General features: G+C 38.9%; 2 protein-coding genes across 3 annotated transcripts in view; one reads left to right on the top strand and one right to left on the bottom strand.

The window, feature by feature from the left end:
* The window catches only part of TRMT1L (tRNA methyltransferase 1 like), a 46,548-nt gene extending 32,218 nt beyond the window's left edge, over nt 1–14,330 (bottom strand). Inside the window, exons 1-7 of one of the 2 annotated variants that reach the window (XM_047704314.1) lie at nt 13,868–14,014; nt 12,332–12,466; nt 9,235–9,345; nt 7,829–7,942; nt 5,067–5,131; nt 3,279–3,408; nt 346–466 (exon numbers count right to left, since the gene is read on the bottom strand). In XM_047704314.1, the coding sequence (XP_047560270.1) occupies nt 346–466; nt 3,279–3,408; nt 5,067–5,123 (308 nt within the window). In that variant the 5' untranslated portion in view covers nt 5,124–5,131; nt 7,829–7,942; nt 9,235–9,345; nt 12,332–12,466; nt 13,868–14,014. Of the gene's footprint in view, nt 1–345; nt 467–3,278; nt 3,409–5,066; nt 5,132–7,828; nt 7,943–9,234; nt 9,346–12,331; nt 12,467–13,867 lie in introns of both variants that reach the window. The other variant, XM_047704313.1, reaches the window with a different exon arrangement.
* Nucleotides 14,218–19,289, top strand: part of SWT1 (SWT1 RNA endoribonuclease homolog) — a 104,830-nt gene continuing 99,758 nt past the window's right edge. Inside the window, 3 exon segments of the mRNA XM_047704312.1 lie at nt 14,218–14,632; nt 14,635–14,672; nt 18,381–18,470. Coding sequence (XP_047560268.1) covers nt 14,218–14,632; nt 14,635–14,672; nt 18,381–18,470 — 543 coding nt within the window.

Below are 19,289 nucleotides of genomic sequence, written 5' to 3' on the forward strand. Positions count from 1 at the left end.
CTACCTGTTTTAAAGGAAGACCTAGTAATATATTCCTTACCTTAGTATAAGAAGTAAACATTTGTGAAATTAAACTATCAATCTAGTTGGGTTCTATAAACAAGCATTCACCATGAATAATGATTTCATAAATAAAACTTACCCACAAAAGTACTATTTTGCTCTCTGAGAAAAAAATTAGTTTGGTAGGATAAAAGAAAACAATCATTTTAAGAAAATACTAAAACAGATGACTTTCATTCTGTACCTAGTTTTAAATTTCACTGTATTAGAACATAAGATTAAGAGAAGGTACATTTGTTATAATTTGAAACATCCCATAATCCTTTTCCCAATTTATCTTACCGGTTTAGTTTCATTTTGGGATTAAAATAGGAATCTGTTTTTTGAGGTACAGAATAGTTAGGACAAACTTGTACATCTGTGTCTGCCTCTTTCAAAATTTCATTAGGTGGTTTTGCAGAAGCTAAAATGAAAAAAAAAAAAAAAAAGATTTCCAGTGAAATACAAAATAATTCTAAATATCCAAAACAATACACATTAAAAGAAATAACTTTTCATTTTAATATTTTGTTAATGTAATCAATTGAGTAAATAATGGAAAAAGAAAAACAACCCTGTCTCTAGGAAAGAGATTTATTCAGTACTGTCTCTAGGAAAGAGTAGCACTCAATTAAGTATTTGGGGAATTAAAGTTTATTAAGTTAAATCTTACCTGCCTTGAACATAAAAATATCTGTATTATAACCCTAGCTAAGAACAATAAGCTTAAAATAAAACAAAATTTGGGGAAAAAAAATTCAGGACTCCTGGGTGGGTCAGCCAGTTTAAGCATTTGCCTCCAGCTTAGATCATGATCCTAGGGTCCTGGGATTGAGTTCCACACTGGGCTCCTCGCTCAGTGGGAGGTCTGCTTCTCCCTCTGCCTGCTGCTCCCTCTGCTTGTGCACTTTCTCTCTCTGACAAATCAATAAAATCTTAAAAAAAAAAATCCTAAAAAGCCTTTATTGTTCATCAACCAATATACTGTGTTTACACAGATTGGCTGCTAAATATATCTTACTGTGATATAATGGTTATAAAGTTAGTATCTCTGTTTCATTCCACAAGCCATCATGGATGACAAAGAATCACTAGACTTCCAGAACATGCTAGATTTCAGAACACTTTCTTATAACTACAAGTGTAAAACACAAAATTATATTAAGTTGGGTATAAAGTAATGGGTAAAAAAAAGATCCTACATTTTGTATATATTAGAATCATTTAGCTATAAGCCCAAATGAACTACTGATGTATTTGTGTATGTATATTTTAAATATTTTAGGAATGAGACATATATATTATGCGTGGGGAAAAATAGAGTCTTTATGTTTGGCTTTCTTTTTCTTTTTTTTTTTAAAGATTTATTATATTTGACAGAGATCACAAGTAGGCAGAGAGGCAGGCAGAGAGGAGGAAGCAGGCTCCGCGCTGAGCAGGGAGCCTGATGTGGGGCTTGATCTCAGGAGACCCTGAGATTATGACCCTAGCCGAAGGCAGAGGCTTAACCCACTGAACCACCCAGGCGCCCCTGTGTTTGGCTTTCTTGATAGTATTAAAATCAGAATGTTAACTACATGGCAACCATACTTCCCTTTTTACAATGCCAAATCATAGTTAACATTCCCTAGTGGTTTTTTTTTTTTTTTTTTTAAAGATTTTTATTTATTTATTTGACAGAGAGAGAACACAAGTAGGCAGAGAGCAGGCAGAGAGAGAGGAAGGGAAGCAGGCTCCCTGCTGAGCAGAGAGCCCGATGCGGGGCTCGATCCCAGGACCCCGGGATCATGACCTGAGCCGAAGGCAGAGGCTTAAACCACTGAGCCACCCAGGCGCCCCTCCCTAGTGTTTTTTATATTCTTCTACACCCACCAAAGTGGCATGTGACTTATCTCACAAGATCAGCCTTTCTCAAACCAGATTCTACCAGCAATTAAGCTCTATAGAAAATTATTTCAGTGACTATTTTTTTCAATTCTTGAAAGAAAAGTACATAATCACCATTCTAGATGTATATGAGAGAAATTAATTCATTATATACAATGGATGCCTTAGGGCATGAGGTCTTAATTCTTTTTTTTTTTTTTTAAAGATTTTATTTATTTATTTGTGAGAGAGAGAGAGAGAGAGAGTGTGCGCACGTGCATGTGCAAACAGGTGGAGGGGCAGGCAGAGGGAGAAGCAGGCTCCCTGCTGCGCAAGTTGCTCAATCTGGGACTCGATCCCAGGACGCTGAGATCACAACCCAAGCCAGAGGCAGACACTTAACCAGAGGCAGGCACTTAACCGACTGAGCCACCCAGGCGTCCCATTAATTCTTTTCTTAAGAAGGGCTGCCTCAGGGCGCCTGGGTGGCTCAGTGGGTTAAGCCACTGCCTTCGGCTCAGGTCATGGTCTCAGGGTCCTGGGATCGAGTCCCACATCGGGCTCTCTGCTCAGCAGGGAGCCTGCTTCCCTCTCTCTCTCTCTGCCTGCCTCTCTGTCTACTTGTGATCTCTCTCTGTCAAATAAATAAATAAAATCTTTAAAAAAAAAAAAAAAAAGAAGGGCTGCCTCATTAATAACAAGCTATTAATAACCTGATATCACTTCAGGATAATAAATGGTCTTTATAGAACTCCTTTTTCCAGTGTTTTCAACAGTAAGTATAACATAGCTATCTATAATCTTCTGTTAAGATACCTATATTTAGGAGTGCCTGGGTGGCTCAGTCAGTTAGGTGGCTGACTTATATAAATATATATATATATATACACACACACACACACACACACACACACACACACACATATGTATATTTACTTTGGCATCAATCACTTTTTCTACCCACATTAAATATATGTGTTAAACTGAGGACAGTTAAATGTTGTTGGGAGCCTTACAGAAAGAAAATGAAACCTGACATAATGGATTAATAGTTAACTAAATGATTTGGTTAAATCCCTGTATTTTATCTCCCTGATGTGTGAAAAGAATAACGCGATCAGGGGCACCTGGGTGGCTCAGTGGGTTAAAGCCTCTGCCTTCAGCTCAGGTCGTGATCCCAGGGTCCTGGGATCGGGCTCTCTGCTCCGCAGGGAGCCTGCTTCCTCCTCTCTCTCTCTCTCTCTCTCTCTGCCTACTTGTGATCTCTGTCAAATAAATAAATAAAATCTTTAAAAAAAAAAAAAAGAATAACGCGATCATTGTTTAAGGATTTACTTATCAACATATGTTAATGAGATTGCTCAACTTACCAGCAATATACCTGGATTTCGTCTCTCCTTTATTCACATGTCGCCTAACATGTCCCAGCATATCGGTCCTTCTGGTGATTGTTGCTGAACAAATGATACAATGATAATGGGCGCCCATTTTACTGGATATCTATCAAACAGAGTATTTAATTTAAATGTACAGATAAGTTACTAAGACAACGAAATAGAAGTTTATTAAGATTGCAAATTTAAGTATGTTAGTGTGTCACGAGTTTAATGATGTAGAAGACAGTATTGATATTGCCATGGGACTTCAAAGGGATCTTTACTTCCTTATCTACATTTATGTTTGCTTTTTACTTAATTTATAATAGACCACAAATTTAATTTGTTTTTCCCATTCATTCTAGTCAGCATATAACTGTACCCTATTTTCTATAAGTAGCACTTATAAAAATGGCATAAAATTAGCAGAACTGTATTAGTAGGTGAGTAACAATTCTTTTCCAGGAAGATAAAGTCCTGATTTATACTGTTTGCAGCTTTCTGTGGTATGTGTACTCTACCACGGCCAACGGAAAGCTATAATTGTGACAGATTTCAAGCTACTGATGGGAAATCACTGAATGTGAGTTTGGGAAGAGATGTGTAATATCCTACTAGAGAGCATGGCTGCCATGCAGATATAATAAATATAATATATAATATAAATATATAATATATTATATATATGTTATACATATATATGTATATGGCGCCGACAATAGTAAAATAGGTAATAGGAAATAATGAGATTGGAGTACTCATTACCTTTGTTTATAATATAGTTTATTCACTTTAAAATTTATTCAATTTAATTTTTAATGATGGCCATGTTTAACAACCAACTTTCAAGATTTCTAGAAATATGGGCTAGTTTCGGCATACCACTGAATGTTAGAAATGTAATAAAAAGACTAATAGTCCAAGTAAAAAACTTTCACTTTGTAATTTCTCATTTAGTTGAGAATAAAGAGATTATTCCAATGGCTTTTTTCTACTTTTGATACCTTTTACCCTTAGAGCTTCTACCTCCTATTTACTTGGGATCAAACAGCAAGTAAAGAACAGGTGAAAACATTACACATTGGTACTGTTGTCATCTCATTCAAAATGTCCTGGATAGGGTTGATGGACCAACCATTGTCCTGACCCCTGCTTAAGAAATGTTTTTTTTCTCCCCAGCACTTTACTCTTTTTAGTGGCCCGAAAAAAAATTAATAATGAGGACTTCTTAAGCTAATATGCATCCAGGATAGTACTATAAAAAAACTATTTTGTATTCCCCAAAAATTAAATGTATCCTAAAAAGGGACATTAGTACTTTTAAACAATTACTAAGATTTCAGAAAGTTTCTTAATTCTGTCCTTTGACAGATTAAAAGAGGATAGAGAAGGTAAATACGAATTGACATACTAAGATAGTTAACTGAATCACAGAAATTGAAGGCTCTTATCCCATAATCAATTTATTTTAAAAGAAAAATATTACTTTTTATTTAAATTCTCCATTCCAAAATTAGTAAATAGGTTAACTTTTGTTTTGAAACCACAAGAGAAAAATTTATCTGAATAAAATTAAAAACTGAAAAATGAAAAGTTCAATACAGTAACTCTTTTTTTCATATAATTCATGTTTTTTTCCTACCATGATAATCTGGAAGCACTCAGACACAAAATCTTAAAGTAAACCTCATCGTCAAATGTGCCCACAGCCTTAAAGCCAGGTAAAAATTCTGCTTTCTTTAAAGAGGGCTAAATTTAAAAATAAATCTCACATCTCATTACCTGTTCTCCAATAATGTTTGGTTTCACTGGTCGACAAGGTAAGTGACAGATGCACATCCTGTAACCTAAAGTGAAGAATCGCTGGTTGTCATATCAGTTCATTAAATATTCAATTACCATTAAAAATTATTAGCAAATTTTATTTTATAAGAGTAACTGGGATTCTTATTTAAAAGGTCATAGTTTATTTGAATGAGACTTAGTTTTATATATTTGTTAAGTAACACATAGTACAAAAACAAATGTATGATATCCAGGTTTGAATTCTGGTTCTGCCAAGACTATGTGTTACCTTGATTGGTCATTTAGCTTCTTTGGGACTCAATTTTATCATCTATTCTCTGACATTGTGACTTTTTATTAGGCTTCACCTTCTTTGCCTCATAATACACTTGCCGCTACACAGCCTCTTCTTCATGAGAAGGCACTTAGCTCTCTCTCATCCTTCTTGACCTTCTTCATGCATCCTCTTCCCTCTCTTCCACTCTAAAGAGTAGATTCTTCTATAGGCTTGATGGCTACATAAAAGGCTAAATGCCTTTTATGGTTGCAACTATCTCCCCTGGGGGAAGGAATTCCAAATTCTAGGTCTAATTACTAACTCCTTTCTGAGGACCAGATCTCTCTTTCTGATTGCCTGCTGAGGATGTACGACTGGGTTATCCGGTCAGTATTTCAAAATCTGTCAAGGACTAAAAATATCATTTCCTCTTGAACCAGGTCTCTTTTTTATTTTTTAAATGAATGATGATGCCTTCCAGTTGTCCTAACTGTAAGTGATCTCCAGCTCCTTTCTTCTCATACCTTGCATCTAATTGTTTCTCTTACTTGTACATATGGAAGTATCCCAGGATGCAGTAACTTCTTTTTTCTCCATTGATATGTACTCCTATGACTATCCCATTCCAATCCATGGCTTTAAATACCATTTATATTCTGACAATTCCCAAACGTGTATCTCTAGCCCCAACCTTTCCCCCAAACTCAAAATTCTTATCTAGACATGCTACTTGACATCTCCAGAAGATGCATCTAAACGTTCACATGCCTCAATCTGCAGGCTTGGCCTTTTCCCCCCATACCTGGTCCTCAAGCAGTCTTCTCTGCTCAGTAAAGGATACCACCATTCTTACAGCTGTTCAAGTCTCAGGCCCACTCATTCTTGGCTATTTTCCCCTCACATCTTACTTCTATTCCTTCAGCAGGTCTTGTTGCTTCTACCTTAAACATATTTGCAAATTACTTTGAGACCTGCTTGCTAAAACAAAACCTGTGATACTCGCCATGTATCAGATCATCACCATGTGAAAAAAAATCCAACAACTTAATGTACTTAAGAAAGTAAAGAAATGCCATGAGCCATTTAAGAGATGAAAATAATGGGGAAGACAAAGACTAACCTAAAGGTTAAACAATGACTTAAATAAAGACTACAAAAAGAACTTTTTAACTAAAATGAGACCTTTCTTTTTTGATAAAAAGACATGATTTACGTACATTCTTAAAAATAATTAAACATAAAAGACAGGATGGCCTCTAATTTAGTCTCTAATTCCCTTTTCTCTAAGTGACTAGTGATAACCTTTTACCAATACTACTAAGAAAATTCTTTCCTGGGGTTAAAACTCCAGATAACCACATTTAGCAATACTTATGCTCACAAATTCATATACAAGTATGCATATGTTTAAGATGGATATTTAGGGCTTTGAGGGCAGAGTTGTTTTTTTTTTTTTAATCCATATGAAGTATCATGAACTCTCCTCTCAACACACATGCAATAGCAGTTTTTCATAGAAATCCTTCCAAATAAGCTAGTATAAATCCAATATATACTCTTTACAATGGTGGCATAATATTTCATGGTATGTAACACCATATTATAGTCAACCAACCTGTTTTTATTTTAGTTTCAAGTTTTTGTCACTAAGTATATGCTGCAGTGAATATTCTTACACATTTATTCTTATCAATTGATTCTTTTACTCCCAAAAGAGGGAGTACCTGGTCGAGAGATATGTGAATTTTTAAATTTAAAAAACGTTGCCAGATCGCTTTCCAAAAATGCTGTACTAATTCACATAATTCACTCTCAGAATTTAATAATTCATTATATCTAAAAAGTCTTTTAACTTGGTAAGATCTCATTTTTTGTCCTTTAATTTTATTCTTTATGAGACCTCTTATTAAATTCAGTCCCCCAAATTATGTCATTTTTGTCACTACTGTAATTGGTATCTTTTTTATAATTTTCATTTATCTATAGAGAAAGACGATTTCAAATATTTATCTTATATCCCACTACTCTTTTTTTTAAATCCCACTACTCTTTTTAACTCTAATCTTTTCAAGCCATCAGCAGAAAAAAAGATATTGTCTTTTTATATTCATACTATAAATTTTATTTTGTTTTGCATTTACTACACTTTCAAAATTATGTGTCAGATGGTAGTTGCTCTAACATAAAAGAAAAAGTATTAACTTTTTAAAACATAGTTCAAAAAGTTATGGGGGCCGCAGGGCCAAGCAAAATACCCAGTATAGAACAGATGCTTAATAAATGTTTGCTAAACTAAACTATACTTACGACATACATCCATTGCCTAGAGAATTCCATAACTGTTTATTAAGAAATACATTAAAAGGACATTAAATCCCTCATAATTTTAAATGGAAAATATTTGATTTTATTCACAATAAAATTCCAAAACTTCTATTAAATCTTGACACATTTAGTTTTTAGCAAGCACAAGAATACTAACCTTCAAATTCAACTGAGACTTTCCAGTGTAAATTTTGAAGGTGACGACGAAGCTTATGACTATTACAAGCTCTGAATTTCTCCTTGGGGCACAATGGACAAGACTGTTTGTTTCCTGACCAAAAAAAAAAAAAAAAAAAGAAAACAACCAATCAAGCACAGAACAGACAGGCTACTAATGCCTCAATTTAGCTATGAAAGAAGTAGCAGGGGATTCTCTCCACCCAACACACACTTCTCAGATAACATCTATGTTAATGGTAGAGAGAGTCATCTCTGCCTCAACAGGTAGTTAATAATCAGCACATGGTCAGTGATTAATTTTTTACCCTAAAACTCTCCTCTCTGGGGCTAGCTGATAACTTTGTTGCCACTGGGAAGAGAGAAGATGAGAAAGTAATAAAGTACATGATATCCCTCCAGCCAAAAGGCCTGCCAGAGAGAGCATCACTACATACTTTGGACAGGGGAGAAGGCAGTACTTGTCACACTCCCAGGGAGGCAGGAGCGGGGCAGACAGTGTAAGCACCTACTGTGGCATTCTGCTCTGTCAGCAACAAAAACAGTTAACATGCAGAGTAAGAAAAATGGAAGGAGTGAAAGGACTAAGTGGGATCCAAAATAACTGCTATTCTGGGACAGGGAGCATGGTTAGAACCACTGTTACCAACTAGCGAATTTGTAAGTTCTTCCTTCTTCATTAATGAAAAGATTACGGATCATAAAAATAGAAGTCTTATTTAATTAGAAATGTAATGGATCTCAAATAAAAACTTTGAGAGTAACAAAAAAATTAAAATCTCAAATTCAGGTTTAAAACAATAAACATACACAAAAACAATCAGCAACTCACTTAATTTTTAATCCGAGTATCTTTAACATATAGCACACTGTAAATATAGTCAAAATTAATTTTTCTATATGCTCTGCTTACTTCAAAAAACCATGAAGTTATACTGAAGATGGAATTCAAGCACTGAGGATGGCAAAGCAGAAAGAGGAGCTTGAGGCCTGACAACAATGAGGAACTCTTGCTCCAGCCTTAAATTGCCCACCTAGGGACTTTGTTTATGTGACTGAATATAATACGCCTTTGGTTATTAAAGGCAGTAGTTTTTTGGGACTTCTGTTGCTTATAGTTAAATGCAATTCCGAACTAAAAGAATATGCAGTCCTTATATATCCACAAAATTGTAATATCCTTGGGGAACTGTGAGATAATGAGACAACTTGTCTCCACAGCACCTGTGAAAGCAGACGGCTACCAATTTCCTGAATGAGAAAATTTTATTATTGCTCTAGTTGAGTGGCAATACACAAATCTACTCCCAGCAAATTTTCAGGAGTTGAAAGCTAAAAAGCCAAAAGAAATTAAGAGGGGAAAAAAGACTCAAAATATGGAAATACCTGCATCAAGATGATCTGAGTTCAATGCACTGGCAGAGTCAAAATCTCCTTCAGCTACGAAGGCTAACTTCTCTAGATCAGCAAGCTGCCTTTGGATTGAGATGTGTCTCTCTGAAAGGAAATTTTAAGAGTTAGAAGATTAGTTTTTAAAAACCTGAATTCCAGTTCTATTTTTATTTGATCACGTCACAGACACTCCTCCACTTTTATTTCCTGTAGCACAGTGCCCCAGCACCCAGATGGGGACTATTGCTGCAATTCTGCCTATAAAATGACAAGTGGGCCTCAGACTGTGAAAAGTTGGGGAAAAAAACACTGTGTAACTTCATGAACCTTTTAACTTTTATCTAATTATTCAATATAATTCTGCAGAAAATGTCTTTACTCCGTACAAAATGCTGAAGTAAGAAACATAAGCCACGCTTCCTATCTTTAAAGAAGTTTCAAGGGGTGCCTGGGTGGCTCAGTGGGTTAAAGCCTCTGCCTTCGGTCCAGGTCATGATCTCAGGGTCCTGGGATGGAGCCCCACATCGGGCTCTCTGCTCAGCGGGGAGCCTGCTTCCCTTCCTCTCTCTCTGCCTGCTTGTGATCTCTGTCAAATACATAAATAAAATCTTAAAAAAAAAAAACAAAGAAGTTTCAACTAGGCAGGAAAGATACTGATATGTTACCTACTAATTGTAATACAGCACAGGGTGAAATGAATAGCGGGGGTATATGGTGTGGGCATACAGGAAGGAGGAAGGAGGAATTAATTCTAACAAGTGCCTTCACTGAGGAAGTGACATGTGACTGAGATGTAAGTTATGAATAGATTTCAGTAAGCAGAAATTTGGTGGCTGGCCTTATAAGCTAGTAATCTCATGAATAAAGGTATAAGGTGTAAAAAAAATACAGCCACCTCTATCCCACCCTTGGCTGGAACATAGTATGTTTGGAGAATGGAGGTGGTGGAAGAACAAATAGCCAAAAATGTAGTTCAGATCACCAAAGGCTTAAATTCTATGCAAGTTAGTCTGGACTATCCTCTTCAGGCAACGTGAAGTCTTTGCAGGTTTTTGAGGGAGTGAGTAGTATGATCTGAGTGCACTTCAGGAGGTTATCTCTGTCTGTACAAAGATCAGTAACTGAGGTGAGTTAGTAATAGAAAGGTAAAGAACAGACAGAAAAAAAAGAATGTTGGGTGTGAGAAATAACCGTGAATGAAGACTGCATTCAAGAATGGTTCCAAGATTTCAAGTTTACATGGTTGAGAATAATGGTACCATTAACCAATAAAGGAAGAGGAAAACACTTTTGGCAGAAAAGAGGAAAGGAGAAAAAGTAATTTAGTTTTTGACACAGTGTTTGATATACTACAGGTATTCCTCCTCAAGTTCAGTATGGAGTTGTTTTTGGAGTTCAGGAGGATATAAATCATAAATACAAGCTAGGTGAAAGTATGAGCTGAAGAAAGCCCAAGGAAAAAAGCACTATGGAAAAAAGAGAGGAAAAAGGCCAAAAATCCAGTCCCGGTAACATATTTTTAGGTTTCTCAAACATTACACATTCTTCAAATGACATACTTATAAACTTTGGAATATATGAATATATCTTCCCAAAGTACATTTAACATATTCTTGATTTGGGCTTGAAAATGCATTCCCCAATGCCACTGAACACATTACTGATTAATATAAATGGTTACAATTCGGAAGCACCATATGGAGGGATGCAGGTAATGTAAGAGACACGGAGGAAAATCATCAAGGAGGATAGATTCAAAAACAATAAATGGTAAAGGAGAATCAAGGCAGAAGCCAAGAAAAAAAGAGAATGTAAAAGGTTCAACACTAAGTATCACAAATAGTTGTAGAAATCAATAGAAAACTACTGGATTTAGTATTTAGCAGGTCTCCGGTCACCTTTAAGAAAAAAGGTTCAGTGAGATGTTCTGAAATACAAATGGGATTAGAAGAAAAAAATAAAGTATAGAAAATCACACAGATTATTTCAAAAAGTGTGGCAGTATAAAAAAGGAGATAGATGGGACTGGAGGTTGCTTTTTCTTTCTTTTTAAGGAAGGACTTGAATATGCATATCCCAAAGGAAAGTAATGTTTACAAAGGAGGAGCTTGAATATACAAATATAAGACTAGGAGCTGAAAATTGGCAGGAAAAGATTCCCAACTGGAGAGATGATAATAAACCGCAGGACTCTCTAGTACTCATTACACAACAAGGTTATACAGGTTAGAACCTGAAACCTTTAAATTCTATTCTTACCATAGATACCTTCCTGCCTATTCCTCTCCAAGCTTCATTCCCAGTTCCTTTTGTGTGTGTCCTTGTTTTTCTTTCCCAAAAATAAACAGTAAGACAGCAGGGGATATGCCTTCCTCATTTTTGTAATGATTAAGTGCCTAATACTGTATCTCATACACAGCAGGCACTATGGTTTGTTAAATAATTAAAAAAAAAATCACTAGTCTTTTTGAATGCAGTAACAAACTGAGTCAATAATTTTGGAATTCAATTCAGCACTATCAGACATTCCTGCTCAACTTTACTAAAAGACAAATTTTCACCTCATTTTTAAATGAGAAAAGCAAAGAGCAACAAATCTTACTGGTTAACTTGTCATACTAGGTATTGTTCAAATGACTTTATAATGAGATAGGATTTCTATAAATAGGCAAAACTTTTCCCAAATGAGCAAAAACTTAATTGCTAGGTGAGACCACAAGATTCAGGCAATGAATCCATGTGTACAAATAAATCCTTTGAATCTGCAATCATAAAGACTTTCAGCTTCCAAAGTTCAAAGTTCTGTTCACGTGAAAGTATATAGTACTATATAAACCTGTGCTTATTGAAATCATCCTAAGTTGTACAAAATAAAGAGACAGGAGCCTGGTAAGTTAGACGAGAATAATGAAAATCCTGTGGTCCACTATTAAAACTCTCAAAGATCTGTCTAAAGATTCATGATATATGCCTTCGTATGTATACCTCTCAAATTACTTTCTGGTTCAAGATAGTAGATAGCAGACAATCTGTACTTGAATCACTTAAACTTTTTGTAACATGCTAGTAATTCCGAAGTCAACAGGCAAACCTCTTGTTAAATCAGATGAATCCAAGATGCTAGGAGTTTCTTTTACAACTTCTTATACTTTTTCCTCATTTTTCAGTTCTATTTCAAATATGCCATCTTCATCTTGCCTACTTACGACTGATTTCGAAGGACTAACTAGACCACATAATTTTTTAAAATGTGATTAATATATATTTCTAACGCATTTCAGATTTCTCAATCATTACATATTTGCCCCAGTTATGCATTTTTCAGGTTTCTCAAACATCATACATTCTTCAAATTACATACTTCCAAAATTTGGAATATTTATCTTCCCAAACTATGTTTAACATTCTGGCTGGTGGGGACGGGGGAGAAAGCACGCAGTCCCTTAAGCTGCTGAACCAATTCTGATTAATAAAAACAAATCTAATCTAGCGGTAGGGAAGGGAGGCTACTCAGGAGAGTGTATCACCACCCCCCCACCTGTAGTTGTGGGTGAAGAAACAATGGCCCTTATTTTGCACCTACTACCTCTGATCTTATATGAGGAGGAGAAGCCTACCCGAGGCACACTTTGGCCTTTTCTGTGATCAACTCTACTCTTTAATTTACTGTGACAATTTTTATGTGGCTTTAAAATCGCAAAGCTACTCTACTGGACTACAACTACCCAAGTGATGTATAAATATTAAATTCCCAACTGTCCTAGAAGAAAATGAATTATTTTGTTATTAATTCAGAAAGAACAGAACGGTCAATTTATGGACCACAAAATAATTAAAAAAAAAAACCCCAACTTTCTGAGACTTTACATTTAAAAGTGTTCAGAAGATTCTCAAGTGTTTCTCTTTATGCTCCAATAAATCACCACTTAGAAAACATGCAAGCACATACATTAGCACAATAATACGGGCTATTAATTTTCAACAGTCCACTTATGATGGAACGGAGGGCAGAACTCAACTGGTATTTATGACTGAGGGACGATATCCAGAATTTAGTCGACCCTTTCTTAAACTACTTATCAGCCTCAAATTCTTTTTGAAAGCAAGCTGCTAAAGAAAAATAGTAAAAATAGTAAGAAAAGCCAATCTCTTTGTGTATTTCGAGCACAAGAACTAGTTGGTAACAATGGTTTCTAAATCTTGGCAGCTACGATCTACTACAGTAAACAGGTTGCCTCGGTTACCATATCACATTTTGAAGGACTTAGTGAACCACGGCAGACGGGGCTGAGAGGGAAACTACCAAATCAGTGTAACTCCCTATTTGCGTAGCAGAAAAAGACCCCCTTTAACGAAGAAGCCCTCGACCTCATTATTTCCTTTTATCTGCAGCACTTCTGGCCTCCACAAACCCTTCACCATGATGTCCTCGAGGTTTGGGGACATGCCTTCTCCCATTCTGTACCCGCTTTACCCGCTACACGGGTCCCTCCTCCCTCCCCCCACATTCCTAAACCTGTCTTTCCCCATAAAAAACATCCCAGTGAAGAGGGCCTCCCCTACTCCCCAGCAAGGCGCACTTTCTCCCTTCTCTTGCGGCAGAAAGATCTAGGCCTCCTGCACTTACTGCTTTCAGCCTCGTCAGGGGCAGAGGCTAGGGACGGGGACAGGGCCGGAGCCTGGGCCAGGGCAGGGGCTGGGGCTGGAGCCGAGGCCGGAGTCGGAGCCGAGTCCGGGGCCGGGGCCGAATCCGGGGCCGGAGCTGGGACCCGAGCCGAGTCCGGGGCCGGGGTCGGGACCTGGACCTGGGCCACCTCCACCTCCTCCTTCTCCTGGGGTAGCAGCTCCTCCTCCGCCATATTCTCCATAGTTACCGCCTCCGTGCCAGGCCCGCCCGGGGACCAGGAGGGGCTCACGGCGGGGTGAGAGAACTGGCGTGAATGCCCAGAGGGCTGGATCCAAGGAGTGGGAAAGCAAATGGGAAGGGCTGGATGCGTGCAACAGACAAAAGATGAAGAACCAGTGACCAAATCCTGTCAGCAGAAAAATAAAAAGCCAGAGGTAGCGATTCGCGGTCCCGTCCGCTTCCCTTTCCCCGAGGCGTTGCGACGCCACCACAGCCTGCGCAGAAACGTAGCAGGGACGGCGACCAATGAGGTAAGAGAGTTCTGCTTCCACGGTGCGTTTCGGTTCCAGCCGTCAACCAAGGAAGCGAAGCAAGACTACAATACCCAGGGTGCAGCGCGCCAGCCAGGGCGGAGCCGGAGTCCCAAGTCCATGGAGGAAGTAAATGCAAAGCTAAACAAACGCTCGGAACGTTGGAGTAGTAGTCTGGGTCCGAGTGCAGAACTACATTTCCCAGCGAGCCTCGGGTCCGGGGGAGACCCTTTCTCTTGCCTGGGCCTCCGGAGTCGCCTCCGCTGCGGGCGCTGGTAAGGTAAGTGGGGCGCTAGTTGACGTTTTGCTGGGCAGGTTCTCACCTCTCTCCCTCCGGTACCTTAGCGGGTAGCCAGCGGGTCGGAGGATTTCGGAGGCCCCTCGAGCCTGGGCGGGGCGACTCTGTAGACGGATCCGGGGTTGAGTCAGCTTGGTGAAGGGTGGGGTTCTGGTCGGCTCTGGGTCTGAAGTTGCCCCTCGCCCAGAGTGAGAGTCTGGTTTGTTCCTGCGGAGCTCCTGGGCCCCGGGGACTTAGGAGCGGCTAACGAGTTTCCCTGCTAGTCTGGTTGATTTGGAATCGGTATCTGCGCTTCCTTTCGCACCCTCATCCACACCGTGACCTGAATACTTCTCCTTTTGTCTTTATTTTGCTTTAACCTACGTATTCCTATCAGCACTGCCCTGTGGTCGTAGGGGTCCTGTGGGTAGAGAAGAGCGTGTGTTTCTGCGCGCGCCCTACACCTGTAGTTAGACTTAATAACCAGAGCTCTGAGTGTCTGGAGTTTTGCGGCACCTGATTGATGCGATTCAGATTCCACACGGCGTCTGCCAGTGAGTCCTCTGGCCCGCGTACTTCTCTTCCCTTTACTCCCCCGGCCTGCTTGAACTTAAGTCTCAAGCATTCCTTCCCTTGGCGCAGGCAGAGGAAAACTTGAATTTTCCGGCCGCTCTTTCTTCCCGGGACTGGTCCGAATGTTATAAGCAGCAGGGAAGGAGAAGGAAGCCCCTTTTTGTCTTAGGAGACTCGCACTTCCAGTTGGGTTTTCTTAGTTAATAAAGGTGCTACTTAATGCCTAGCGATCTCATTGGTCTATTTATTTCCTAGTTGTTCAGCCCAGGTGAGAGCTAGTGTGATTATTTGGCGCTTTGAAAGTGTAGCAGGATTTAGTTGCCACCTCCCAACCCCCCAGTAGTTAGGAAGTGCGTCTGGAGGCCTCCCCCTACTTTCCCTAGTGAGGTGAGTTAGTTCTAAAGTCCTCATACTGCCTTCAACCTCAACTTAAAAAAAATAGTTACTTATTTTAAGAGAGGGAGGGAGAGAGCACGTGAGGGGGGAGGGAGGAGCAGAGGGAGAAGGAGAGAGAGAATCCACGCCCACTCTCCGGGACCAGCGCTGAGTTGGAGGCGGGACTGGTCTCATCTCCCCGAGATTAGGACCCCAGCAGAAACCAAGAGTGCCATGCTCCACCCACGGAGCCACCGAGGCGCACCCCCACCCCAACTTTTAACTAGTTTTCCTGAATGTATAACTGCCTCACTGCTCTTAACAGTCAGTTAAAAATGGGAAAATAACACGTTATAACTTATGGGAATGAGTAGTGGCTAATTATATTGTGCCTCATTCAAGCATCATTGATTTTTTTTTTAATTTCCAAAAGGCTAGATGGTTAATTGAAAGCTTGATTCAGTGTATCAGTCTCATTATTTAACACCAGCTGGAAACCGGAAGATGAAGAGGGTTAGATTTAAGCGTGTGAATTCTATGGGAATTTTAATAAGAATTTTTAAACATGATCTGTGCTTTTGAGACTCCTAAAAAAAAAGAAATCTTCAAAGTTTGAAGAGTTTTATTAAGTGACTGTGTTAGTCATTTATTGCTGCCTAAGTTATCCTAAAGCTTAGTGGTTTAAAACAACAATAAACATGACCTCATGGGTTCTTTGCATCAGGAATTCAGAAGTGGCTTAATGGGTGTGTACCTGGTTCTGAGTCTCACGGGGCTGCAGTGAAGATAGCAGCCCCGGATGCTTCCACTCAAAGGCTTGATTAGGGCTCTAGGATTGGCTTCAACGCGGGCATGCTCACAGGCCTGGCAATTGGTTCATTTTTGGCAGTGGGCTTCAGTTCCTCACTGGTGGGCTGCTCTGTGGACTATGTGATTGTCCTCATGATATGGTGGCTGGCTTTCTCTAGAGTAAGAGAAAAACACAAGCCGCAGTGTCTTATATGATCTAGCCACATACTGCCATATAGCAATTCCTATTGGTGTCACAGACCAGCTCTGTTTACTGTGAGAGCACTGCATGAGAGTGTAATTACCCGGCTCTAGAGATCATCAGGAACCACTTCGGAGGCTGGCCAGCACAGGAAGTCTCCCCTTTGAGTTTGTATTTTAATTTTCATAAAATCAACGTGAATTTCACACTATTATAAATATAAAACATTTGTCATGGTAAACATAAATGTGTTTTTCCTTTGATAGTCCACTATTTTTAGTGATTTTTTTCAGTTTTTTTTTTCAATTGGCTTATGGGTGAAAGGTTTAAAGTTAGCCTTATTTTGTATTCAAAGCAACAATGTAAAATGAACATGGATTAGTTTAAATCGTAAAAGTTAACATAAGTAGTCCATTGCCTCTAAACAGTTCGTTTCATGGAATTTATTGTGTTTTGTTTGTTTGTTTTTATTGTACCTTTTCCCAAAATGGAATAGAATCCTTGGAACAAGAAGGGGAAAAGAATATTATTCCTCTAATCTGGAAGCTCAATTGTGAATTCAATTGATTCCATACATGATCTTACAAAGCAAAATTTTGGGATAATTTAGTATTGTTCTTAGAAGTTTAAGGGATGCCTGGGTGGTTCAGTCGGTTAAATGTCTGCCTTCAGCTCCTGATCCTAGGCTCCAGGGGTCCAGTCCTGCATCAGGCTCCTTGCTCAGTGGGGAGTCTGCTTCTCCCTTTGCCTCTGCCCCTGTTGTGCTTCTTGCTCTTTCTCTTTCTCTGACAAGTAAATAAATAAAATCTTAAAAAAGTCTATATTACATACTCTTTTTTAAAAAAGATTTTTATTTATTTATTTGACAGAAAGGATCACAGGTAGGCAGAGAGGCAGGCAGAGAGAGAGGAAGGGAAGCAGGCTCCCCGCTGAGCAGAGAGCCCGATGGGGGGCTCAATCTGAGGACCCTGGATTCGTGACTTGAGCCAAAGGCAGAGGCTTTAACCCACTGAGCCACCCAGGTGCCCCTTAAATATTCTTTTATTAGTTTTTATTATTAGGTTTTCTCTTAGCTGTCAGCATTTTTCTTTTTTCTCTTTATATTCATCAAAACATTCTAAAGTTTGATTTAGCGTTATTGATCATTCTTTTATAGAATTTCACTTACTGTAGTCATGACTGACCATGAGTCCATGCCTGCTTTCTAGCCTTTCTTACATTCATAGTTTCCATATGTGTCACTATCAGCAATAAACTCTCCTTTGGGTTTTGCTGTTAGACTCCTTTTATATCTTCCCATCCCAGCAGACCTGATGAGGTTACCATTCTCTGACCTTTCCATTCCAGCACAGGATGCTTCTGCTACAGGCTAAATTGAATAGAGGGTGTGTCAGGAAAAAAAGACTTAGAACTAATTAGTTTTGAGGTGTAGGTTGGGCACAAGAGAGCAGTCCTGTAGGCAGTTGAAAATGGTGATCTGAAGCTTGAGAGAGAAGGTCAGGGCTAAAGGCACAGTTTTGAGAGGTCATTCCTAAAAAGGTGGTAGATGAAATTGAAGGAGAGGAAGAGATCAGTATGAGGGAGACTGTAAGTGAAATAAAGTGGAATGAGAGAATCCTGTTGTCTTGGGAATGGTTAGAAGATGGAAATAATTTTGTAAAACTCCAGTCTTTTTAAAACTGAAAGATGACGAATTTCTAATGTATTTTGTTGTGGTGGTGGTAAAACAAAACACATAAACACCTAATATGGTTTTTTTTTTTTTAGCTTTTCAAAATGTCCAACAAAGAATCTTGTGGCGAAAAAGAGAAGTCCCGGAGAAAAGGCACCACTGCATCACTGAACTTTGATGTCCAAGTAAGAATTTTGATTTACTGACCCAGAGAATACTTTCTGTTTATTTTTGCATAATGGAAAAAAAACCCCTCAGTTTTAAAATGAGATATGTAAATGTTTTGTTTTGCCCTTCTCACCCAGGAGAAGTAATTTGTTTTTCTCATTCTTTCTTTCCCCCCATTCTTTACTTGCATTATTTTGTTGATTCTTCACAACTGTAGGAGATAGGTACTATTATCCCAATTATACAAATGCCAGAACTGAGGCTTAGGGAGGTAAGTAATTTGCAGAGGCATTTCTGACTTGACTCTAGGCCCCCAGACTCCTTTACATAGAAATAACTCACCATCTTTTTTTTTGCACCACCATCGTCATTTACTGAGCATTGAATAAGGTTATATGCTCATCAGTCAGAATGGGCCATCGTTTTCAGCGGGAGGCTAAGGGTAGGGAATGGATGCTCACCAAGTGTCCTTTGCTGACTCCGCCTCGTCTTAAACTATAACTTCAAGTGCCCAGCTTCATTTACCCAGTTGAGAAGTTGCAATTCCGTTCTTTCATTTGGTTGGGCCCAAATCCTGGTTGTCATCCCCCACCGGCATCGAGTCTATCAGCAAATTGTATCAGCTTTTAACAAGATAGAGTCTGACTACCTCCTCTGTTAACCACCACAATCCAGACAATCAGCTGGCTTCCTCAGATGGTTGCAGGAGTTTCCAAATTTATCTCCCTGCTTCCACCTTTGCCTCCCATTGTTCTTTTCTCAACAAGCCCCCTGGATGATCCTGTTAAAATGTGAGTCAGATCATGCTCTCCTTTGCTCAGTACTACCTGATGGTT

This window comes from Lutra lutra, chromosome 15 (genome assembly GCF_902655055.1).
Source record: "Lutra lutra chromosome 15, mLutLut1.2, whole genome shotgun sequence".
In the NCBI taxonomy this organism is placed as follows: Eukaryota; Metazoa; Chordata; class Mammalia; order Carnivora; family Mustelidae; genus Lutra; species Lutra lutra.